The following is a 25,961-nucleotide window of genomic DNA, read 5'->3' as shown; positions in this document are numbered from 1 at the left end:
TATGTTTTTACTAGTTTGAAAATTCAGTTTCACTTCCATTTAACTTTGGCTGACAGGCTGAGGCATCACAGTCAGTGTAGGCTCTGTAATTATTCTTCACTAAATCATTTTCCATGCATTTCATGTTTTGTGTGCTCAACAGTAACACACTCAAAAATGCCAGCGAGCATCCTGAACCGAACATATTGATATGAATGCAGGATTTACAGGATCCACGGCTGCATCGATGTGACTGACTGCAGAGCTCCGCTCTTGGATTTGCAGTACATGATGCTCTGTGCTGAATCAGGAGGGTTTGTATGAATTCAAAAACGTTCATGTAAAAGCAGATCTCTGATCAGTTTGTTTCTTGTCCAGCTGTATGGAGTGGCAGGAGGATTTTCCACTGTCTTTACTGTATAATTTAGTTGCTTGATGATTTGGAGGACTGGCTCTGCTGATGTGGCTGAAACGATGCCGTGCACGCTTCTCCTCTGATCTGCTTTGTCACAAATTGTTCTTTAACTTTGGAAAATTCTGGACCCTCAGGTTTGACCTCAAGGGTCTAAAACTGGTGTTATACTGAAATCTGTGATTATTCACTCTCAATCATTTGTAGACACTGCAGTAGGTCATCCAGTTAATTAGGCTGCTTTTAAAGGTCACAGTGTAACGTGCACTCAGTTGACTTGAGGTTTGCAAATGTGAAATTTTGGAAGCAGCATATTCCATTAATATCAATGACAAGACCCGGTATGCATGATATAATGACCTGAAGGTTTGGTCCCAGAGTCACTGCTGCATTATTATACATCACCATGAGAGGAGCTGTGGAGCAGATGCTTTGGAATGAACAAACTGAGCCGTTATTTCTTCATCTTTAATGAATCATGATACCAAACAGCCACACATTCACACAAGATTCAGACAGACTTCAGTGACGCTGCAGCTGAAACTGAAGCAGAGCTGCACGCGAGCCGACCGCAGGCAGTTCGGGGAGAAGTGAAAGAAGACTGCTCAGCAGGACTGACACTTTTCCGTTTCTGACGCTTCATCCCAAGGAGGACAGCTCGCACGTCCTCACATCCGCCTGCTACGGAAGCTCAGAGAGGCCAGCGAGAGAAAACACGTCTGCTATAAACGTTTGTGCCTCCTGTGGAGGTCACGGCCGAAGCTGCTGGGCCGCAGACCCACAGGCTGAGAGACCCTAACCCCGTGCAACACGGGCTGCTGGGGAAAATGAGCTGCCTGTCCCTCGGTGAAGGCGGGCGCTCGGGGTGTATGGTGCGAAAACCTCGCTGTGTTTGTTGCCAACTTGTCTGCAAACCCTCGCCAACTGACTGCCAAGGTGGTGAAACTGTAACGTGCGCCAACTGGAAACGGAGAGTGCCGACCTTCAAAGTAAAAGCTGGTAGAGATCATGCTGCGTTTTTCTGTGCAACATATTTCACACACACACACACACACACACACACACACACAGTCTTTCGTAGCAACAACAGTTGGCGTTCAGTCTCTAGGTCTGTGTTCCCTCACTGGCCTCTCCAGGCTTCCGTAGCCTCTGTCAGGAAGCACCTGAGCCAAAGCAGATTTCCGATGTCTGCTGGTTTCTGGATCTACAGCTTCTGGTTTGACCTTCTTACCATCCTTCAGGACACCTGATCAGTGTTCCTCACACCTTCACGCCATAACCAGGTGGAAATCCTGCAGCAGCAGGTCGAACGTGTGTCTGAGACAGCATCTGGTCTGAAGGTGGACGGTTAGGAGGTTAAAGCCAGAACAATTATGAGAAGTTCAAACCACTGAAGACAAAATCGGTTATGACAGTGTGATGTCATCACCCCCGTTTTCATGAATGACAAGGTGGTCATGTGACTGGTATGCATGTTATAGAATGACAGAGAAATCTCTTAGATGTTGAAGAAACTACTGCCTTCTGGTCCTGGTCCAGATCTCCGGGATCAGGACTCACTCCATCAATAACCAAGTTCAGTTTCTGCTGAGTAATCAGATTACTGCTGATTACTCAGCACCCTCGTTTCTGACAATACTCAGGGAAGAATCACGTTCTGCTGCTTGAATCTTACTGTAATCGAGTATTTTTAACTTCAGGACAGGACATGAATATTTGCCCCCCCCCCCCCCCCCCCCCCCCCCAAACATATACACACACACACACACACACACACACACATATGATGAAATAATACAGCTTCCCATTTCTGCATAAACTTCCTGTTTCTCTGATCACTTGATGGACAATCAAAACACCTCTGCTCTCCATGGTTCACTGACTGAGTCGTACCTTTCCCCTCGGCTGCAGGATGCAGCTTTATGAAAAACATCCAAAATACACATTTAAGCGTTTATTTTCTGTATGGTTTTGTACAAACTCCATTAATAGTAAATTTGCATGTTTACAAATACTATAAATACAAAAAATAAGTGTTGTAATCTTGCTGAAATCTGTCAGTTAAAATATAGCTTTCCACTAAAAATATAGTTTCAGTTTTCCTCCTGCTCAGCAGCTTTCCAAACATTCCAGTTTAATTTCTGTGTTTTCACACTGTTCAGATGTCCTTCAGAGCCTCATTTAGAAAACATTTTAGGCCTAAAAATGCTTTAAAAAAAAAAAAAAAAAAAAAAAAAAAAAAAAAAAATCAGCTTTTTCGGGCAGTTTTTGGACACTTTTCTCTGATTTATGCAGTGATAAAACCACATCCTCTCTTAAAACTGGACTAATAAATTAAAAAACGGGTTTCTGAACACGTGTTTCCTGCAGAGCTGCTCTGAAGGAAAGAGCAGCTCAGCTGTTCTCTCCATGTGGAATAAACCTGCCTGTTGATGGTTTATTTCTGATCTGGCTTTTCGTGCTCTTTTTTTTTTTGGATTGTGGTCATAAGGAGATCCAGAATATTAGCAGGAATCATGTGATCGGTAAATATTTCTGACTGACCCGACACAGCGAGTGTGCAGGGACCAGCAGAGCATGTTGAACGTGTCCAGATGTTCCTCTGGTTTGTAGTGCCATTTATTCATAAGAGTCATGCAGCGCTCTGTGTTTCCTTTGATATAACAAAACACCAAAAAACAAAACAAAACAAAAAACATATTTGACGTCTTGATGTGGAAATTTAAAATAATAGCTCCTAAACTGGAGTTTAAACTGATGGATGGTCCCCTGGTGCATCTCTGGACCTCTTTCTTCCTGCAGGTTCTGAGTTTGAGGTGTTTAAATGTTCCTTCTACCATATCACTCCAACAGAGCACTTCACTCTCAGACTGCTGGCTTACTTGTGGTTCCTAGGATACTTAAGAGTAGAATGGGAGGCAGAGCCTTCAGCTTTCAGGCCCCTCTTCTGTGGAACCAGCTCCCAGCTTGGATTCAGGAGACAGACACCCTCTCTATTTTAAGATTAGGCTTAAAACTTTCCTTTATGATAAAGCTTATAGTTAGGGCTGATCAGGTGAGCCTGAACCATCCCTTAGTTATGCTGCTATAGCCCTAGGCTGCTGGGGGGTTCCCATGATGCACTGAGTGTTTCTTCTCCCCCTCCCCAGGTGTTTATTCACCTGCTGCAGGTCATTAACTTCTCTGTTAGTTTGCACTTTGTCCCGTCTCTCTGTGCTCTTCTTTTTTACCTCCCCCCTTGATCCTGGTTCTGCTGCAGGTTAAAGGGAGTTCTTCTTCCTGCTGTCAGTTGTCTGATTGTTGAGTTTCTCTTTAATATTTTAGGTCTTTGCTTTAGCAGCTTGACTGGGGGCCTGATGCTGTCTCGCTCCTCACCTAAAGTGCTGCTTTTGGGCTCTCAAGCCGTGAACGCTTCAGCTGAAATCTGCTTGGTTGTAGTTCCAGACGATCCTCAGAAGTTGGTGCTGGTTGGTGGAGGTGTGTGGAGGTCAGAAGAGAACTGCCAGAAAGGGATCAAAAAATAGCAACAAGCCTGAAGAGGTCCAGACATGCATGAGGAGACCTCGAAGGAGGAGATGAGCCAAACTTAAACAGATCAGGTTTGTGACTTTTATGGACCTGTCCTTCACCTCCTCCTCCTCCTCCTCACCGCTCTCGGTGATGTGTCGTTTTTCATCGTGGGTTTCTATCATTATGTCATGTTAAAGTTCCTTTCTGACTTTTAAATGAAATTAAAAATGTGTGTCTAATGAAGCTGTGAACAATGTGGTGGGTATGAAATTATGAATCTCTCGCTCCCTGCGTTTACAGTTTGATGAAGAGCACTGCAGTGACCACGGCGAAGCCCACCAGCAACATGGCCACCTTGGCGATGCGGTTCTTGCCAGCACTGAGCTCGTGCGGCAGGATCTCCATGAAGGTGATGTAGATGAAGGTTCCTGCCGCCAGCCCCTCCAGTGTGCAGCGGGCCAGCTGGTGCCGCGGTGAAGTCTTGGTCTCGGTGAGGCCGATGCCCAGGGCGACGCCCAGCGGTGACATGACGGCAAACAGCAGCAGGCAGCCGGCCACCACGGAGCGCCGCAGCCGAGCCTGAGACAGCTTCACAGTCAGGCTAAAGGAGATGATGCTCTTATGGATCATCAGAGCGAGGCAGATCTCCAGCACCTCCTTCCCTTCCTCCAGCAGCCCCACCGCCAGGCCCTCAAACACCGAGTGCAGAGACAGCGAGAAGACCAGGATGAAGGCACGGAGGGCGGACTGAGAGCCAATGTCCACGTGAAAGTGACCATCAGAGTCCCCGGAGCTCCGGCGGTGGTTGTGGTGATGCTGATGGTGATGATGAGTGCTGTGGTCGTTCGTTTGGATGCTGGAATCCACCAGCAGGGACCGCCGCTCCTCCAGGGGAGGCGACGACTGGTCCTTAAAGGCCAGGATGATCTGCTCCAGGACCAGGACCAGGAAGAAGCCCATGGCCACGATGAACTCAGGCAGGGGGAACTGGAGCTGTGAGAGGAAGAGGAGGAGAAGAGGAAGAGATGGTAAAAAAAAACAAACAAACAAAAAAAAAAATCTGAAGAGTCACCTTCACCTGCATCTGGATTTACTGCCACTGTCCAAAAATAAAAATAAGAATAAGAATAAGAATGAATATTATATATATATATATATATATATATATATATATATATATATATATATATATATATATATATATATATATATATATATATATACACAGAAATTAACATGATCTCCAAAATCCTCAACACGGTCAGTAATTTAAAAAAAAAATATCTTCAAAATATTAAAAAAAAATCCAGATATTTTCATAACTGTCCATATTTAATATCCCAATTATATCAATACAATTGAGCATTAATACACATTTTTAAGTGATTAGTGTTCAAATTTTTTACTTTATTGATTGAGTGAATCTTTCTGAACATTAATTTGTGCTGATCTGCATCCAACCTGATGATCGATAGAGTGATACATTTTAATTTCTCATATCCAAATAGAAAATCTGTGTTATTGATGAATCCAGCTGTTGGTTTCGCTTCCCTCTTTACTTTAATGAGCCTTTTCACTTCCCTCATTCTCTGTGATACTTTTACAACGGAAAAACTTTTACAAACTGAAAATTCCCTCAGGCCTGTCGGACTTTCTGAGATCGTGTAATTCCCGCCGAGCTGCAGCCCGTCTGTGGGGAATTCCAAGGAGCGTTTTCAGGAGAAAACTCCAGGGTCTGAGAAATAAACCAAAAACATTTCCGAGTAATCCCGGAGAGGAAGCAACGGCAGTCTTCATTACTCACACTCACAGAGAGACATATGACCCCAAAACCAGAATAAACTTCACTACCCAGAAGCCTTTGCACCAACAATAAATGTGTAATATAACCCTTTATGCCAAACATATGACTAAAAATGAGCATTTCCTATGGTTTTAATCTTTTAAAAACCATCCACAACTTTTCTTTATTTATTGGTTTTTTTTTATTCTTAATTAAAGCTGATGTGATCATTTCCAGCCAAAATAAACCAAAAAAGATGCCATAAAATTATAAGTAAAATTTAAATAACAAAAATGTACATAATGAAATGTCCAAACATTTAATTTTATGTATCCAAATAGAAATAGAAATGAGTAAAAACCTAATTTATTAGACAATCCAATATAATGTAAAAAAAAAAAAATAAATAAATAATATAAAAGGCCACTTAAAAAAATAAAATGCAGAAAATGTAATGAATTTCAGAAAAAAAATCTTTAAAAGTATGTAAATTAATAGTAAAAAAAGAAATAAATGTTTAAAAATATTAATAAAGACACAAAAAAGTCAACACTGAAGTAATCAGTGCTTCTTTGTCTTTTTTTTTTTTTATTTTCTTATCAATGGCTCCTCTTCATTGATTAATGAACCAAAACTAGCAGCTAAACGAGGCTGAAAGGCTCCGCAGAGTTGCAGATGGTGATGAGAGGCAGCCTCGCTTTACAGAGTCGAGCTGACCGCACCGTCCCCATCGTCCACCATGCTGTTCTTTCAAACTAAAAGCATTTTAACGCTCGATAAACTGAATTTACAGCAACAGGACACACGAGACACACACAGACACACAAACAGCTCTACGGAGGCCCAACACAGCCAAAAAGATACATAAACAGATGATTCAACAAATGTGAGAAATGCCACTGAATGTACCAAAATTATATTAAAGATTTATATACGTCTGCATTCACCAAGTTTTAATGTGTGTTCAGGGTGGCGTGTGCAGCCTCTTACTGTAATCCCAGCACTGCTGAAGGCCTCGCTGATGCTCTGCAGGTAGTCGGGCAGCAGGTCCAGCAGACAGGTGGCAAAGAACACGCCTCCAGCAAAACAGCTGATCAGGCTCAGCAGCAACCGCCGTAAATCTGCAACACAGAGAGCGAGGATCAGCTGCGGGGATCAGCCGCGGGGATCAGCTGCATGCCTTTGCGGAGCCTTGGAGTCAAAGGTTAAATCTCAGAGCGTTTAGCACGCTTTAGCCTGATTATCTGTGACTGACTTTCATTAAGCACGTCTCACTTGCTGCTATAAATGGTGTGTTTAATGATTGGGCGCTCACAGCTTTGGGGCTAAATAAAATGTAATTAAAAGCCCTCCTTCAGCTTCACGGTCCAAAAACAAACAGATGATCCCGGTCCCCGGTCTACCTGGCTGCACGCTGAAGCACCCCGCCCCCCGGACGATGCAGAAAGGGGTGAATCCAAACAGCAGCGTGACGGACAGCAGGACCACCAGCGCTCCCAGTTTGATCTCCAGGGCGGGGACGTTGGCCGGGTTCACCGCCAACGCTGGCGTTTCCTTCGCCGGAGACAGGAAGACAGAGGATGAAGCTCCGCCTGCGACGGCCATCTCCGCACTTCCTCTGGGCCAGACGGCGGTGGAGGACTCGGACCCCGATCGTGGACTCGCTCCGAGGACGAGAGTCTGTCAGACGGAGACAAAACAACACAGTGAGAGACGCTTCATCTGTCAAGAAATGACCTTTGACCTCAGTGCCATTACAGCTCACCAGATACACGTAACACCTGATGAAATACCTCACGTATGAATTTATTCGCAGGCTCCTCTGAGAACGCCGTGATGGTGGGCTTACCTGGCGTACAGGTGGTCTCTGCTGTGGAAGCAGATTTGATGTATTTCATTTGTTTTTATCTCATTTGTTGTGCTTTATGTGACTTTTTGTTTTTATGTACTACAGATCTGGAATAAAGGTGGATTGATATGATGCAGAGAAGCAGAAACCAGCACTGGATACTGGAGAAAACTTCAAAAAGTGCATTCTGGGTAAAATGATATCAGCATGTGTGAAAGCGTTCGAGCATCTCCTTTACAGACCAGATCAGCTTCTAGCTGAGTGTCACTCTGGATTAGAAAAACAGGCCAGCTGCTTTTGAATCAGACTCTTACCGTCTGCAGGTGAGCCCAATAAAGCTCCTGCGTGCTGCAGTGCCGGAGTGCATCCTCATCTCCAGCAGACTGCATTTAAGCTTTGATGAAGAAGTAAATCATTTCTGCTGCAGGCTCAGATTTGGCCCTCGGTGGTTACAAGCTTCCCAAACTCTGCAGCGGTTTGTGAACATAAGAAAACCGAGCAGTTCACACATCACTGATCTCCCACTGAGATGGAAATTTACTGCACTGCGACACCTCCTCCGGACACACGTTTATAGAACATACACATTTATAATCATCAGTGTGAAGGCTGTGCTGCTGAAGCCTTTCCAACAGACGCCTGCAGGATGCTGAGAGGGGTCAGCAGCTGTAATCACACTCCTGTGAGGCTTCACGCTGTGACACTGGGTGGGTCACGGCGTGAAGAAGGAGAGGCTCGGGTGTAATAATGGAAGTATTTATTCACAGCATGGTGATGAACTTCCTGTGTGAGGTGGCTCAGTGTTCAGCTCGCGCAGCAAACAGAGATGTTTGTGACCTGCAGCGCGCCGCCGTGAATCATGTGACCTCAGGAATCGATACGAGCAGATAAGAGCAGCAAACAGACTGACAGGAAGCGTGGTGATAAAGGTTATAAAAGGCTCAGAAACTGAAACTGGCAGCAGGCCGGAATAACTGACTCACAGCGCGCTGAAATGAGTCAAAAGAAGCAGATATGAATTTATTCAAAGGGTAATTCCACTTTATTTCAGGCTGTCTCTGTGGGCCACGCACTATCTGATAATTACATCCTCCAATCAGAAACAAGCTGAAACTTACTCCGCACATGCTCAGTATGACTCTCTCTGCGTGTGGAAGACATAACGACAAAAACAGAAACTTATTTGGTGGAATAAAATCTCCTTCCTGCTGTATGGAGTTCAGAGGAGCGCAGCAGCATCAGTTTAAACTTCAGCTCATTGGCTGGAAACGCCTCACGTGATGCAGGATGTTACGGCGTTTGCGTCGACTCGCTTTCCTGGGACGACTTTAAAAATCATTTAATAAAGGCGGCTGTCCTGATCTCATATATAGTGTTCAGTAACACAGAAGGCGTGAATGCTTTCATCACTTCCTGTTTGAAGTGAGTTCCAGAAATACACAAAAGTATCCTGATTAGATGTTCGAGCAGTAATCGGATTACTCTGGGCTCATGAGGGTTGCCGTTAAATTGAAGGTTGCTGTTCTGTCGGTATGAACACGGGCCGGGTGTAGCCTGCTGTGCCAGAGTGCAGGTGTGAAACGGAGGCAGGAGGAAGCATGCTGTGGTCCACATGCAGCAGATGTGAGATGTTCGGAGGGCTGAAGAACATCTGGACTCCTTCCTGTGAGGGTCGCTCCACCTCTGATCCGCATTTTCTTAACTTCATGTATCATGCTTCCTGCATGTTTTTTTTCCCCACACTGAAATCTGCAGCCATGTTTGAACACGAACATCTCTGAAACTATTAAAGACACAAGCCTGACATTTCACTCGTCTTTGCTGCCATCAGTGTAAATCAGCATCTGTAATTTAGCATCTGCTGGTTAAAATGTGAAAAACAAACCAAGAACATATGATTTAATTTTCAAGGTCAAAGGTCACCAAGATTTTTAAAAATCCCTGTCATCATTGGTTAAATGTTAAAATTCATATCTCAGGGAAGCTTTTTTTTTTTTTTAGAGGATGCTGTTACAGTACTGTTAAACATTTCTAGTCTTTGTGATGTAGTGATTTCTGATGCAGTGGCAGCAGCGTCTGTTTCTCCTGCAGTGCAGCATCAGGAGGGGGGGGGTCTGCGCCCGCTGAGCTCGTCTAGATCAAACTTTAACTTCATGCTGGATTGAGGAAATGATTTCATTTCAATCAGGAAAACTGAAACATCAGGGAACAGTGTGATGATTGAGGTTCGGCTCAAAAACATTTTCATCAGTGTGCTGATGGTCTGATCCCTGCAGCCTGCAGCAGGCCAGACATTAGGGTCAGGGGTCAGAGGGGGTCTTGCATTAGACTACCTGTGTGCCATGCCAAAAGGTGATCGCAGCTTCTACCTTGTGACAAGAATATTGTTTCTCACTCAAAGTGACTTCATTTAACTGATGTGAGACATTTTGACACGTTTCACAGATTGTAGGTCAACACGTCATTTAAAACAGTTTAAATACAGGCGATCATTTTCTGGCAAATACTGGAAATCACTTTTTGGCACAACACCGGGAGGCCCACTCACCAGTGTTAATTTCATTGACGAAATATTTTCGTCATAGTTTTCATCAATGACCCTTTTTTTCATGACGAAAACGAGACGATAACTAAATAAAAACTACCTAAAATGATAAAAACGTTGACGAAATTAATTGACACTTTCCTCAACGAATGAAAACGAGATTGGTCGTTCCATCCGATAGAACTAAGTTATGTAAACAATGTCAGCAGGGAGAAAGAAGAACCGATGTATGGACACATTTGTCCTTTGACGTTGTGACAAACAAAACGATGTGTAAACCATGTGGGGCGACTATCTCAGGTAAAAACACGACAAATCTTAAACGACATCTGCAAACCAGTCACTCAGATCTCCATGCAAAGGTCAGCATTTTAATGTCATGCAGGGTAAAGTGTTTTTCCCAGTTTAGCGTTTGTGTTTAGAGAAAATCTCCACACCGCGGTGGATCAGCCTTTCCTAATCTTAGTCCTGAACACTGCCCTGTACCTTTCAGAGCGTCCTGCTGTAAAACGCTCCTATTATCTCAGTAAGGTGGTGTTAATGATCAGGTGTGTGGGAAGCAGGTGAAACGCTAATGTTAATATTATTAATAATATTCCATCACTGTGTAAGTGTGTATAATGACTAATTCAAGGGAACTGAAGAAAAAGCATTTACATTTTACACCCTTTATATTTTAGTCGATTAAATCGACTGTAGATTTAGTCGACTATATTCTTATGATAGTTCATCGACTAAAACTAAAACTATTCAGATGACTAAATTATGACTAAAACTAAATTACATTTTCGTCAAAAGACTATGACTAAAACTAAATCAAAAATTTTCTGTCAAAGTTAACTCTGCTGCTCACACATTCAAAGACCTGATGTTCTAAGAATCCATCTCCATCTGCAAACTCCAGAAGTTTGTTCTGTTCGGATGAACAAACATGCGACAACCTGTCGTGTTTGTTCAATCCAGCACGAAATTTTGGAGGGGGAAAAAAAACAGGCATTTTCTTCCTTTTTGTGACTCAGAATTTACTGTTAAAAACTTTGAACCAAAGCATTTTCATGCATATAGGAGAGGATCGCGCTGACGGCCCATGAAGGTGTGAGATGGATGAAAATATGCAGACAGAGAGAATCAGGCCTGCAGAGAGCACACAGCGCAACATCTGCTCAGCGCGTCAGCGGGACTCAGGTTTAACGCGCACCCGCAGGTGACTGTTGCCAGATGGGCAGGCTGTGCCTTATGAAGGAGAAACGGTGGAAACCGCCGCACTCCGGCCGTGTTTCCATTGCACTGATGTTCCTGAAGTAACGGAGTATTCTTACTGGATTACTGCTGAGGAGACTCGGTTGAAGCCTGCGAGCGGATCACGATCCCGAAGCCGTTCTCACAAACTTGGAGACTCCGCTGAAACTCGCGCTTATTAAAGCTTCTTCAGGCTTACCTGGTTCCTGCCGCGGCCGCGCGGACTCTCGGTGAGGCTCTCAGGTGAGGCTCTCAGGTGAGGCTCGGTAGAAGAGTTGAATCCAGCTTTGTGAGCGTTTTTCTCGGTGCTGCTCGCAGTTCGGGGAGGTTACATGTTCTTCGGGAAGTGGTGACTCAGTTCCCATCAGCTGATCCCGCCTTGTGATGGAGTTGCTGTGGAGCACGCCACAATAAAATACCACATTTCCGCTTTACAAAATAAAATCCTTTCACTGTTGGGCTGTTCACTCCATGCCGCTGGAGTCTCCAAATTACGCACATGTACCCACAACCCACCGTGGGGTACCGGAGCCCAGTCCACAAGTGGAGGTGCAGGGATCATCACTTCATCATCACTTCCTGTCCTTCATTTCTGTCTCTTCATGATGGAAATGTTTTCATTTATTTTGAAACATTGATTTTAATTCGTTTTTCTTTCATTTGTTTTTACTGTTATTTATTTTCCCCTCAGAGGTCCACACTGATTTCATGTTTATAACCACACACATTTTTTTATTTTGAATATTTATGGATCTGATCCCTGAACAGTATTTGTGCCTGAAGGAGACCTGGGTTCTGGTGGCAGAGCAGAGCCTCATCCTTCTCTGAAGGTCAGTGTTCATCCTGAGTTTTATTTTCCTGCTGCAGACAAATCTGATGCTCTCTCATGTTTGTACAACTTTGAGAAAAATTACTTTTAATGATTTTTCATATTTGAAGCGTGGATCCTTGGCTTCAGACTCACTCCAGGGACATTAAATTAAATTCAGTTCAGTGTTTCAGCACCATAAATGTTTCATATATTTTTATATGCACCAAATGCACACATCTGCATGTTTTCTGATTTTCACTTTATGATTGGATCTATTACAGTTGAGCAAAAGCTTCCATATTTCTGTATGTTTGTATGTTCTTTCTTCACTGCAGGTGACGACTGTCAAAAGTTTATCTTACTCTTTATTCTTTCTCCATGTAAATAAAAGGTTTTGATTTGCTGATTTTTTTTTTCCCCTCCTGTAAACCTGAACTCTATGCTTTTATTTTGAAAGTCTGCGCCACCGTCGCCCTAACGCCGCCTGACTTCATGCATCAGGAGAGGGAGGAGGATCCTCCAGCTGTTGATTTAACTAACAGGAATTCTGAGGCGTCAGAGTTACTGTCACTTTCCATCACTCATACATCACAAGCCAGAGGCTTTTGACCTCTGACTGGAAGGCTGCACCCCCCCCCCCCCCCCCCCCCCCATACACACACACACACACACTGCGCTGTGGTGAATGATGTTTTTCTTTTATTGCTGCTGTTTATTGGCTGGATAAGAGCCAAGTATGCGCTGACTCATTATGTGCCCCTCAAACACAGCACACTGAGAGAAGACAGCACATTATAGCAGCACAGGAGCTCGCCGGCTGTTTCAGCATGTCCCAAACACAACAGTGCACTTAAACTCTTCTTATTAACAGTTTAATCATTTACAGTGGTCATGCTCCAAACAGTGGCTGCACAGAATATCTAATAATCGCATACTGTGCTCACGATCTAACAGTGGCATTTATCCACTGAGAGGGTGCACCACAGAGCCAGAAACCTTCACACATGCAGAAAGAATACATGATGGTTGTTATGGCAAGTGGATTCACGCACAACATAAACACTGTTACCCAGGCGCAGAAATCACATGAGGCTGCACTCATCACTCTGACATTTGATGATTAGGGTAGCTGTGAAAACCGTCAGGGGCCAAAGGTCACAGTCAGCACAAACTGAAATCCACCCGGCCTTTGGAAGCAATGCCACATAATCTAAAAGCACCCACGTGAGGTGCACAGTGACTACAAGGAGAGGTGGAATTTGAAAATCTAAAACCACAATCACCATGAAGACACAGACATGAACACGAATGACACAAAAAGATCAACTTTAGTTAGATTTTTAAAAAAATCAAAGAAAATGATCTAAATTCCCAAACAATTGAAATTTGGTACAAAATCACAAAAATGTCAAAAAACACCATGAAGTACCAAACTGAGAGAATCACACAATGAAACCACAGACTGTATATAAAGATGGATGGAGCTCCTTAAAACCTGCATTATCTCTAATATCCAGCAGGGGGCGACTCCTGCTCTGCTGATCTCTGAGCTCAGTGAACGCTTTCCTGATGAGTTTCAGGTTTCAGGTCTTACTGAATAAAACATGAAGTTCATTTTGGAAATTCTGGACTGTTCTACACAGTCCAGGATTTGAACCCAAGCAAGAACCTGCAGAACACCCAGTGAACTCCACTGCAGGTCCTCAGATACAAGGGGAAAACACTCACTTTCCAGATAGATCAACAGATAGTTTAGAGGATGACCAGTGACCATTAAACCAGGTTTTTCTGAAGTGATCATGAGGCCTCATAAAGTGTGATTCTTATCTTCCAGACGCTCGATAAAAACCTCCACATAAGGACAAGGATGTCGATGCCGGCGCAGCCGTCTCATCCAGACAATAAAAAAATCACTTTATGTCCATCAGACATTTAAAAGTCTTAGATTTAAACATGATTTTCAGGTTTTATTCAGGTCAGAGGTGTCAAACTCACTGAGGCCAGCATTGTGGCTTATTCAAGTTATAAATAACTCACATACATCTGCATAGATGCAAAAATGTATCCAGCTAATGAGAGATGATTACAGTAAAAAATGGCTGCATGAACACCTGCAAACACACTCATTTCCACACATACAGCAGCCTGTGTGAGTAACAATAAAGATGTTTCAGGTCACAGTTAGGTTTTGGGTGAAGCTGCTGAGGTGATGGTGTTTGTTCTTGAACACACAGTGTAGTTTTCTCCTCACCCTAAAAAAAACCCAAGCCCCCATAATCACCCCGTAATCCCATCATCTTCATCCACAGGTCATGCTCTGACACAAACACAGCCACCAAACTGCAGGCAGATTCAACTCTTCTTATTAATTAGTTATATAATTAATTCAGGCTGTTAAAAAAGCTGAATTATTTGTTTTCTGTCCAGTTTTCCCCGTGGTCACAGGTTTTAGGTCTTGTTGGTCTGATCAGTGCTGCCAAACAGAACCCGGGCAGCATGAAGTCGTTGTTCTGGCACCAAATCAGGGGGCAGCAGATGGTAAAGTCCTCAGTTTCAGCATTCTGGAACTTTGAGGCTCCGTTAGCGCGATCTGGAGGTGATGGGCTGTCAGTGTCAGCGTACAAAGGACTGATAGATATGCCACAGCCTGAGTGCTGTGCTCCAAAGGCGGAGAAGCGCCGATCACAATCATTAATTAACCTGCCAGTCGAGCACAGAGGGAAGCACCGGGAATAGAGGCTGAGACGCTCTGCCCTGCAGCCTCTGATTCAGATGCTTGGTTATGTCACACAGATTTTCAAAGTCACAGAGGTAGTTTCGATCTGACAGCTTTCTGTCATTGCAGTCTTCAGGAACAGTTCTCCAGGCTTCTTGAAGGACATTCAGAGCTCTTCTTTGGATGTTTCTGTCTTTGGTTCTGCTCGCTGTCTAGATGTTCCCAGACTGCTTCAGTGATGCTGAGGTCCGGGCTCTCGGGAGGCCAATCCATGACTGATAGTGTTCACCTGTGTTTTTCTATCTAGGTATGCTTTTACTGCACTGGCAGTGTGTTTGGGATCATTGTCATGCTGTAGAATGAAGCTGCTGCCAATCAGATGGTTTCCAGATGGTATTGCACGGAGGATCAAAATCTGATAGTACTTTTCTGTGTTCATAATTCCATCAGTTTTGACCTCCAACACCACCTGCTGTGATGGAGCCCAAACCATGATAGTTCTTGTGTAATGTGGCATACCTCAGCCTTTCCTCCCTGTTTCCCTTCCTTAAGAATGGCTTCCTGACAGCCAGCCTCCCCCTGAGACCATTCCTGATGAGCTGAAGCTGCATCAGAAAGGGTTGGGAATCATCTGGTTGGTGCAGAAATCCTGTTTTATGCTCCCAGGCTGTGTTATCTTTGGAATTTTCATAGATTCAATAAAAGCAATGAGAACAAACTGTGTTTCTGTGACAGGCTGTGAGTAATGAAGTGGCTAAAGATAGAGTTTAAAACTGGTTCTTTATTCAGTTGTTATGTGTTGACACAATGCTGGCTCATTCCTGAGTTAGGAGCCTTTTTATACTTGAATAATTCACAGGTCAGAGTTCATAGACTTGACACCAAAAAAGCATTCCTCTGAAAATGGTCAGGTACAAGGACTGGACTGAAAGTGGAAAAGCAGCAAATTTCCAAAGAAGATCTGAACACCTGAGAACTGTTGCTCAAGAGCACTTTAAAAATGACAGGAAACTCTGGCTGCTTGGAGGGACCTCAAGATGATTTGCTCAATCATGCAGGTTCTGTTTTAGGATCAGATATTAATGCTTTTAGAGAAGACAAATATTTTGAAAAATAATCAGGAATAAAATCTGTATCTCCAAACTGAGCTTATAATAATCTTTATTTCTAACATTTCTCTGTTTCACTGACCAAAGGCCTGGGATTCATTTATTATTTTATTATTATTATTATTATTTATTTAAATTGATGGCCTACAGACAGCAGAGGGCACTGCTGCGTTTAGTCTGATTGATTTTAAGGAGAGAAGAAGAAAGGCACGCTCACAGGCGGAAATAGAAGAAGAGGAGGAGGCTCTGAGCTGCCAGCTGGACGTTTTTGTTCCCTGTGAAGCGACACGAAGGTTTGTGTGTGTGAGTGTGTGTGCCTGTCTGTCTATCTGTGAGGACGAGGAGGAGCAGCTCTGATGAAGATCCGGAGGGTCTGACCTGGAAACGACAGCAGGGAGGCTCCGTGTGTCAGCTGCGTTCTCCTCTGCTGCTCATCCGGTCCGACCGGGATCGCTCCAGGAGAGTCCGGGAAAGTTTTTGGCATAAAAAAAAGGAAGAATGAGAGAAGTTCTCGGATACTGCACCACGGCGTAAAAGTACTTGGTTGCAGTAAAAGTACATGAGTGTGATGTGCGGTTAAGAGAAGTCAGAAGTGTTCGTGCAGGTGTGAACTGTGGGAGTCTGCACATGCTCAGTTAGACCCTGTCCCAGCCTCGATCACCTGCTGCTGACTTTGTTTTGGAGGTGAGGGATGAATCTTTCTGCCATCCACCCCTCTGTGACTCATCCATCCATCGGGGTCACAGCAGCTCTTCCTTAACCAGCACAATGAGTCCTCCCGGCATTGAACTAGGGATCATTGGCTGGTTGTAAACACCACCTGCTGAATATCTTAACTTTGTGGTTTGAATCTGGGTTTTTGTCAGTGTGATGCTCCTGAGTGGGAGCTGAACTTTCACTCATTCTGTCTTTACACAGACTGTATGTAAAAGATGGACACAGCCACTGTGCTGATTGTTGCTGCCTTAACTCTTTGGAGCAGGAGGAGGGGTATAACTGTGTATGTTTTCAGAGTGCCGTGCATGTCGGGCCTCAGTCACACAGGTCTGTATCCCTGACCGGTTTGTGAGTGGTTGCTGGCTGTTGCTTGGAGAAACTGGTCGCAGAGAGGATGCTGCACCAGAAACCTCCTTATGGCTGTCTGTGGGGACTGACTCACTGCTGGAGCCTCTGCTGGACTGCAGAGCAACTGCAGGTTTTAGGACTATGTCCGTCTTTCATGTACAGTCTGTGAGATTTAATAGCATCTGTAATATCTGCACGCTGACTCCAGGAAGTCAGCAACTAAAGATTACTACTGCAGTACTGTAAATACTGTAATATTACTGTAATGATAAAGAGTTACTGTGAAGTGTGAGGAGATCAGAGGAGGAAGGAAGCTGCGTAAAATGTATTGAGTTTTCACGCTGCAGCCATCCATGGGCCAACTGCGTCCATTCACATAAAGGAAGTTTGACATGTAGTCATGGTTAGAGGGTTTGGCCAACCAGACAGTCCCAATAACCGGTGATTTGATCCAGGTGAAGCAGGTAAATCTGAGGCTGGTCACATGACTAACAGGAGGGAAAATCTGCTTTTTGTGGTGAGGTGTTGGGTCAGTTTGCATGTGAGGCTGTGGTGGAGGATGAAGGGTAAGACTTCCCTTCGATGAAGCATAACCTGGATTCATGCGTGAGTCTCATTTATCGAGCGATGAATTGATGAACGGCTCGTGTTGGAGGTTAATCAGGGAGGATTTTCTCTCTCTGTCTGCAGATCTCTGGTTCTCAGCATTGAGTTTTGCCTCCTGGAGCGTTTGAAGGTCTCCCAGTAACAGAAGCCTGTCAGGCTGGGGAGTGTTTGCAGAGAAAACACGTTTGGCAGCCTATCAGATTTCAGGTCAGACTCGCTGGCAGGTGTGTGTGTTTTTGGGTGTGTGCCTACCAGGATGTCCTCCTCAGAGCTGGATTACCTGATCTCCATACACTCCCTCCACCACACATGTGGGCTGCTGCTGGATCACGTGATGCACGCAGACACTCCTGGACAGTGTTGTACCTGTGGGGGTCAAATCGGGACTGCAGCCTGTGCTGTAGCTGTTTTTTTACTCGAAGTATATCTGCTGCCTGCAGGATGTGTCCATCCTGAGGACTGACAGGTCAGAATCTTTAGAAGCTGCCATCAGACAACCTTCACACGCCTCAGAAATCTCAGCTGTGACACCTTTGAGAGGTAAATTAAGTTTCTTCCTTTACACAGAATCCCCCTGTTACCTGCTGGCGTGTGGGCCGTGTTTCCCGCATTGGAGGAGGCTCACTGCTCGCTCACAGCTTCGACCGTTTTAAAGCTCGGCTTTAAGAACTCACGGTGTACCTGCACACCTGATACCTGAAGGCTTCAGAGGCTCAGTGTGGAGCCACACCTGAGAGTTAAACAACGAGTAATCGAAACCTCACTGCAGCAAATAGACGTGAACTGTGAGTTTGACTGAGTTTAGGAACCAGAGGAGTGTTTGGACCTGAAAATGGTTGATGACATCAGATTCCCCCCCCAGCTGGTCACAGCAATGGCTGCCAGCCTGGCTCTGCTGGAGGTTTCTTTCCTCCCCGTAGGTTCAACTAAACAAATGGGAACAAATGATGTGTTTCTGTGACGGCTGTGAGTAACAAACAGCCTAAAGATACAGTTTAAAACTGGTTCTTTGCTCATTTGTTTATGTGTCGACACAACGCTGGTTCATCCCAGAGTTCGGAGCCTTTTTATACCTGCATGAGTCACAGGTCAGAGTTCAGAGGTTTAAACAATAAACATTCTTCTGAAAATGGTCAGGTACAAGGACTGGACTGAAAATGGAAAAAGAAGCCAAAGAAGAGCTTTGAGAGACTTGCAGAAAGCCTGAGAATTGTTGCTCAAGAGCACAGAAGTTGGTGTGATGGTGAGTGCTGACCTGGGTGGTGTACTTGTGTTTGCAGGTGATGGATGCAGAGAGCGGGGAGCTGTTTCTTGGCACCGTGGCGGCCGGCAGCTGGCAGCTCGACGCTCCATTCTCCTGCTCCGAGCTCATCACGGGCGGCTCGGAAAATCCCCTGCAGGACTGGGTGGTGGACCCCGACTGTGTGAGTGTCTCATGGAGGGTAAAGTGTGGGTCACATGACACTTCCCCAGGACACATTTCTTATAGCCAGGGTTAAAGGTCAAATCTACCTGAGATGGTTTGTCTGCTCAGAGAGGAAATGGCTGTGAATTAAGGAATGTGCTGATAAATTAGAGGTTATTGATTAGACGGTAAGTTCCTTTGAACCAAGAAACAGTCTAAAGTTCAGACTTTATTTTGTTTGAGCCACCGTAGATCCTTTCAGTTGGTTTTTAAGGTGGTCAGGAAGTAAAGCTGCTGTACAGCATTGATAACATTTGTGCCCTAAAAGTGCTGAGAGGAACATTTCACTTCTGTGCACAATATTGCCACAAAAATCATCTTTATAATATTGCAGGTATTTATGTATTACTTTAATTGTGTAAAACCTCCATCAGACGCTTAATGACAGCGAGTCAGAGGACGTCCTCCACGGCGTCGATCCAAATGAGGTGTTTCCCAGCGGGCCGCCGGGTGACCTGTCATCAGAGAGTGACAGCGGCATCTCCGAGGAGCCTGCCCTCGAGAGTCCTGTCACCGCAGTGACCTCAGCGGCTGCCCAGGTGGCCCCGGCAACAGTCTACCAGGTGGTTTATGACATCAGCGGGCTGGGTGGTGCCAAGACTGGACCTGGACAAGAGAACGTCATCTCCATCGAGCTCGGTGAGGCCAGGGTTTGTTTCCTCTGTTGGGGATTCACTGATTTTTCGGCCAATCAGGTGACATTCAGCCCTTAAATCCGGTTTCATGTTTGCTTGATTTAATTTGTCCTACTTTTAAAGGCACTTTGTGTAAATTCTTGTTTTAAATTTGAAAAGTTTTGAACTTTTTTTTTAACCAAGACTGTGAGGAAACACCAGCTGTGGCTTTCTGTCCGAAACCTGCAGATCAGTGGAGCTCTCAGCTGCTGCTGTCAGACTCGTGCGTCGTAAACGAGCTGTCCATGGTTTCAGCTGTTCAGCCTGACGTTCCTCCTTCCAGCCCCGACGATGACCTGGTGAGCCTTTGCTTCCCGTTTTGTTCTTCTGATTCCGGTTCCACCTGAAAGACTCACTCTTCTGCTTGTGTTGCAGCTGTTCCCGGAGCTTCAGCTGACCGAGGAGGAGCAGAAGCTGCTGACTCAGGAGGGAGTCTCTCTGCCCAGCAACCTCCCACTCACCAAGGTCGGTCTGCAGTGACGTTCTCACACCGCCGGGTTTTTGTCTCAGGGTGTACAATGCTGATTTTGAACCAACCTTTATTCACAGGCCGAGGAACGAATCCTGAAGAAAGTCCGGAGGAAGATCCGCAACAAGCAGTCGGCTCAGGACAGCCGCCGGCGGAGGAAGGAGTACATCGACGGGCTGGAGAGCAGGTAAGGATTCAGGTGACCGCAGTCGTTCCTGATTCTGATAACAGAGCAGGAGCAAATTTCCAGATCCAGGTTCCTCATTTCCTGACATGTTCTTAGATTTATTCCCAAACTGAGTCAGATAATACGTCCCCTCTGTTTTCTGATTTGTACTTTTAATTTCCTTCCATCCTCCCTTTTTCAGGGGTCATGACCCTTCAGCCTCTCTCCAGTGAACTGTCATAGTCAACGTCACCTGGTGTCTTATCACCTTAGTTTAGCTGAAGGTCAGCAGGCTGGCATTGATGCCGAGTGCTCCAGTTAACAACACGAGGGCAGATTTATCACGTGTGTGATCTGCAGATGGACCTTTTTTGTTTTTAAACTGGCAACAGCGTCAGCTGCTAATGTCAGCGACTCGGCGCCGAGCAAGGTCGGCGGTTTCAGATGTTACAGGCAAATGTTATTGCTGTGCAGAGAGGTTATTCTGACTTTAAATGGAAAGAGATTTCCCCCACAGTTACACGTGTGTGTGTGTGTGTGTGTGTGTGTGTGTGTGTCTGTTTTGACAGGGCGGCGGCATGCTCAGCGCAGAACAAAGAGCTGCAGAGGACAGTGGAGCAGCTGGAGAAACGTAACATGTATGAACACATGTATCACTGATTATTGATTGTTTGGTGATTGATTAAACGGTCAAAGTGGAGCCAAGAGGTCAGATACTGTGTATATGATGACCTTGCAATAAATCAGGCTGTATGTGCACTGACTCAGCAGGGAGAATGATAAAGGAGACAGGCTGGGAATAATTATTACAAAGTGTTCGGGAATGCCAGAGAGACTCAGTGCATGTCATTCCAGACATTTCTGCCATAAACTGATGCAGAAAAGGTCCAAATCAGGGTGGGTGGGAACATGCGTGCGACCTGGTCTGGGAGGAGGGGGCACTGTTGTGTCATTTTAAATGTTAAATCATGAGGAGTTTCATCTGAAACAAAGTCAGTAAACAGGAAACTAAAAAATAGGTCTCATTCAGCTGCTGAGGTAAAACCTAAACGAGCACCTGTGTTCCTGCCCCGCAGGTCTCTGCTGGCTCAGCTGCGACAGCTTCAGTCTCTGATCAAACAGACGGTCAGCAAAGGAGCCCAGACCAGCACCTGCCTACTGGTAACGTAACCTTGAACCAGTTACACACACACAAAAGGTGTGTCAATCCTCAACTTCTCTGAACGTGTCGTCATGTGTCCTCAGATCATCCTGGTCTCTTTGGGTCTGATCATCCTGCCGAGTTTCAGCCCGTTCAGCCGCCACCGTGTAGACGACGACTACAGACCCACAGGAGGTCAGTCCCTTATGACATCACTTCCTTTTTAATTTCATAACATTTATAGATGAGCATCTATTATAGCAACTGTTGATGCAACACCAGGTCGCAAGAAGGGGGGCCCCTTCCCACCTGGGCCCTGCTCCAGGAAGCAGGTTCAGGTGAAACTCTGAGAAAGAACTCTGTGAACTTCACCTGGTTGCTGACAGGTGTTCTCTCTGACTCCTCCCCTTCCACAGCACCCAGAGCCGGATCCAGCCAATGGGATCTTAAAATAGAATTCTTTTATTGTCATTATACAGACTGTACAGTGAGATTGGAGATTAGGCTCAATAACGTGTCAGGAATCCAAGTTTGCCACATTCACTCTCATTTGCTGAGTCTGAATATTTTCTAGAATAATTTCAAGCTGTCAGATTTCTGCTCTTTGGTGCTCTTTTTCTCATCAGCAGGTCGAACATTGGAAGTCATTATTTTTCATTTTTGTAGTCATTTCCAGAAACATCCTGACAGATCCGTCGTCCTCCCAACCAACATCAGAGGACGTCGACAGTCCGACGTCCCTGCAGTCTGAGCCCTCCAATCTCAGCCAATCAGGATCTCCAGAGGGCACATCGACTCTCCAAGAACCAACAGAAAACCATGAAAATGCAGCTGCAGATGATACGAAAGGGAGCCAATCAGGAAACAGCTCAGCAGCTGCTGCCAGGCAGACTGAACCCAGCGGCCTTGGCCTGAGGTCGACAGTCCAAGAAGGACGCCATGATCCAGCCAAACCGGGACATGCTGATGAGATGTAGGAAGATGACAGAAACTGGACTTCCTGTTTTAAAGGATGTAAAAACACAAACCGATGGCAACGCCCAATCGATTGATCAGAGCTAATCAAGACAAACTGATTTGTGGTGGTGGTTTTCTATGATCAAAAGTGGGACTAAAAACATGAGCAGTTTCAAACTGCTGAAAAACTCGATCCCATAAGCATAGCTTAGCATAAAAGCATAGCTTAGCATAAAAGCTGGAGGCAGGTGGTGAGAGAACAGATCCTCCTTCTAATGTTCCCGTCACGCACTCGCCAGCTGGTTTTTACTGACGGGAACAAACTGTCTGTCGCTAATCTGAAGCTAACTAGTGTCTAAATTTCTCAGAGTTTTGCTGACCCTGTTAATGTTTCGTGCGCTTCCAGAGTTTGACCTGGAACAGCTGATCACGAACTGCTCCGTGGACCAGCTGAAGGCTTCCTGAGTGAACAGTAAACACAGCAGCCCCTCCACACATCCAGCTGCTGAGACTTTTTTTTTTTTTTTTTCTTGGATGAAAAAGAAATTGGTTTGAACCTCTGCTGTGATTACAGCACCAGTCAACAGTTCAGACACACCTTCTCATTCAGTGTTTTTTTTTTTTCCTACATTGTAAATTAATAGTGAAGTCATCCAGACTATGAAGGAACACATAAAGAATCATGTAGTAAACTTTAAAGTGTTAAACAAACCAGAACATGTTTTAGATTTTCAGCTTTGCTCACTCTCTGTGTTCTCTGTCAGCTTCATGAGGTCATCACCTGAAACGGTTCTCCAACAGTCCTGAAGGAGTTCTCAGAGGTGCTGAGCACTTGTTGGCTGCTTTGCCTTCACTCTGCCGTCCAACTCATCCCAAACGTCTCAGTTGGGTTTAGATCAGGTGATTGTGGAGGTCAGGTCATCTGACGCAGCCCTCCATCAGCCTCTTTCTTGGTCAAATATCCCTTACAGAGCCTGGAGTGTGTTTGGGGTCATTGTCCTGTTGAAGAACAAATGATGGTTCCACTAAGCTGTAACCAGACGGATGGCACGTTGCTGCAGAATGCTGTGGTAGCCGTGCTGGTTAAGTGAGCCTTGGATTTTGAATAAATGACCAACAGTGTCACCAGCAGAGCACCCCCATACATCACACTTCCTCGTCCATACTTCACAGTGGGAAACCTCAAGTTTGAACTCATCAGACCAAAGGACAGATTTAAACTGGTCTGATGTTCGTTCCTTGTGTTCCTCGGTCCAAGCCGTTCTCTTCCTCTGGTTGTTCTTCCTCAGAAGTGGCTTCTTTGCAGCAGTTTGACCATAAAGTCCAGATTCACTTCTCTGAACAGTTGAGGCTGAGATGTATGTGCTAGTTGAACTCTGTGAAGCCTTTAGGTGGGCTCTTATCTGGGGTGCTGTTAACTTTCTGAGGCCTCTAACTCTGATGAACTGATCCTGTAACAGAGGGAACTCTTGGTCTTCTTTCCTGAGGCGGTCCTGATGACTTTAGCATTAATCTACAATGCAGACAAATTTTAAATAATGAAAAACCACTGAATGAGAAGGTGTGTTCAAACTTTTGACTGGTACTGTATTACGAACTTTCATATCCTACTACCAGAAAAGTAATTAATTGAAGATAAATTGATTAGTTAACATGTATGGAAACGTGTTTCTCTGGAGTATTTAACAATCTGTGTGGTTTTGCCTGCTAACGAGGAGCTCTTTCATCTTTGTTTTTTTTTTTTATAAATATGTTGACATTTCAAACTTTGGCCTCACTGAATGAACACACTGGCACGGTTCCACTGCTGAGGTGCCAGTGCTGGGGGTCGGTTTCAATGAACCAGCAAACCGCTTGAGAACGGGCCTGCATTTCCACTTCGCTTTGTGTGCTGAGCCTTTATGTATGAGTGTGGGTCGAGCCTCGTCTGGAAACGGAAGTCGAAGGGCACTAAAACGTGGGAGAACCCTCCCCTTTTGCAAACTTTATTTCTTGTGCTGCGAACATATTTTACGGTTTTACAGTCTGAACTTTAGAGCTTTAAAACTGTTAAACTGGTTTCCTGTCAGGCGTTACTGGATCTTCTGGTTCCAGCACGCCGAGCAGATGAACCTGCTTTTATTTTCAGTAGAGTTCCACCTCCAGATCTACCAGCTTTGTGTGTGAGATTGCTTTTATTTCTGTCTTTACTGCCTGAGTTATTACTGAGTCTGAGCATGTGCAGTAGCACAGTGCTGCGGACTGGTTTAACTGGAAACCTGATCATTATTGTTAATGAATAAAACCTGAAGTGATGGATATTCCAGTCCTGCTGTTCTGAATAATTGTCGCTGCTGGACTTCACACATGAACCACTGGAGGGCACCACGGGGCCACAAAGCAAAGGAAAGAGTTTCAGATTTTTAAAGCAGTGTTACAGCGCCACCATCAGGCCCACTAGGGAAACTTGAAGGTGTTCAGTGTTTCAACTAAAATGAGCTGCAGCTCTGTTCTGATTGGAGCTCAGGTATAAACTAATGATAAATAAATGATCGTCTGTACATGAAGCGAGCTGAAGGCTCCTGAAACAAATCCAGAAGGTAATTTTAATTATATCAGACTTGATGTGTGAATTTGTGAATAGAAGGATTATTATTAGTGGTATTGGTGTGATGGTTACAGAAAACTTCCATGAAACTTTAATAAAACTTCACATCTCTCAAATTTTTTTTTTTTTTTTTTGTATTTTTATTGTTTTTTACATTATTTTAATTATATATTTTGGGAGTTTAATATTTGTGTTATTGTATTTTTCTTCATTTTTGTTTGTTTTATTTATTATTATTATTATTGTTTATAATTATTTGCAAAGGTACTGAGAAGTGGTCTGTGGTCCCCACCTGCAGAACCACTCCTGCAAATGGGCTGTGTTTGCTGCGGCAGCCGTGGAGGTGTGGGCTGGCGACGAGTCCGACCTGGATCGGGTTTTCTGGATTAAGCGGGATTAGGGTGAACCTGCAACTCTGAGCTGCTGCTGCTGTCGTTTTGGGCGGATTGTCCCTTTAATGATGCGTGACAGTGGATAATCTGCTTCCACCTCTCGCTATGACCCAGTTTGTGATCTGCGCTGGGACTGAAACTGACTCCAGATCAGCTCTAAGCCTGAAAACACCTGCCGGCGTCCGCGGCGCGGTGAACCGCACTGACCTGATCCAGACCTGAAACGAGGACTTCGGACCGGCCGCAGACTTGTGCACATGCGGCTGCTGCAGTTTGAGTTCCGATGTCCGTGAGAGTGACGGGACAGTTTGGGGCCTTTCAGTTGTGCTCGGTGCTAACGCAGCGCAAACACGAGCTGCAGTTCATCTAATGGCCACGTGGGGCGCTAATTATAGTTTCTTTAAATGATCGCACTTCTCGAACAATGATAAATAATCTGCCATTTTATCTGTTTACACTCCTGCAGGAAGAAAGAGTCCGTTTTTA

General features: G+C 44.8%; 2 protein-coding genes across 4 annotated transcripts; one reads left to right on the top strand and one right to left on the bottom strand.

The window, feature by feature from the left end:
• Positions 1–3,962: 3,962 nt before the first annotated feature.
• Positions 3,963–11,660, bottom strand: slc39a3 (solute carrier family 39 member 3). Its single transcript, XM_030749991.1, has 4 exons — positions 11,517–11,660; positions 7,088–7,364; positions 6,675–6,805; positions 3,963–4,894 (listed from the first exon to the last, which is right to left on the bottom strand). Exons 2-4 carry the CDS (start codon positions 7,287–7,289, stop codon positions 4,196–4,198), a joined length of 1,032 nt encoding a protein of 343 aa, XP_030605851.1. The 5' UTR covers positions 7,290–7,364; positions 11,517–11,660; the 3' UTR covers positions 3,963–4,195.
• Positions 11,661–16,153: 4,493 nt separating this feature from the next.
• On the top strand, positions 16,154–24,796 carry creb3l4 (cAMP responsive element binding protein 3-like 4). Of its 3 annotated transcripts, none has more exons than XM_030750967.1 (10): positions 16,154–16,246; positions 18,905–19,048; positions 19,464–19,728; positions 19,953–20,062; positions 20,139–20,228; positions 20,313–20,419; positions 20,968–21,036; positions 21,475–21,559; positions 21,644–21,734; positions 22,206–24,796. In XM_030750967.1, the coding sequence occupies exons 2-10, from the start codon at positions 18,908–18,910 to the stop codon at positions 22,514–22,516; spliced, it is 1,269 nt and encodes a 422-aa protein (XP_030606827.1). In that variant the 5' UTR covers positions 16,154–16,246; positions 18,905–18,907; the 3' UTR covers positions 22,517–24,796. The 3 variants fall into 3 exon arrangements, with proteins under 3 accessions (XP_030606827.1, XP_030606828.1, XP_030606829.1); XM_030750968.1 differs by lacking the exon at positions 16,154–16,246 and adding an exon at positions 16,253–16,637; XM_030750969.1 differs by lacking the exon at positions 16,154–16,246 and adding an exon at positions 18,041–18,164.
• The last annotated feature ends 1,165 nt before the right edge of the window (positions 24,797–25,961 follow it).

Source organism: Archocentrus centrarchus, chromosome 16 (assembly GCF_007364275.1).
Source record: "Archocentrus centrarchus isolate MPI-CPG fArcCen1 chromosome 16, fArcCen1, whole genome shotgun sequence".
NCBI classification, from domain to species: domain Eukaryota; kingdom Metazoa; phylum Chordata; class Actinopteri; order Cichliformes; family Cichlidae; genus Archocentrus; species Archocentrus centrarchus.
This window is presented reverse-complemented; position numbering and strand designations above follow the sequence as displayed.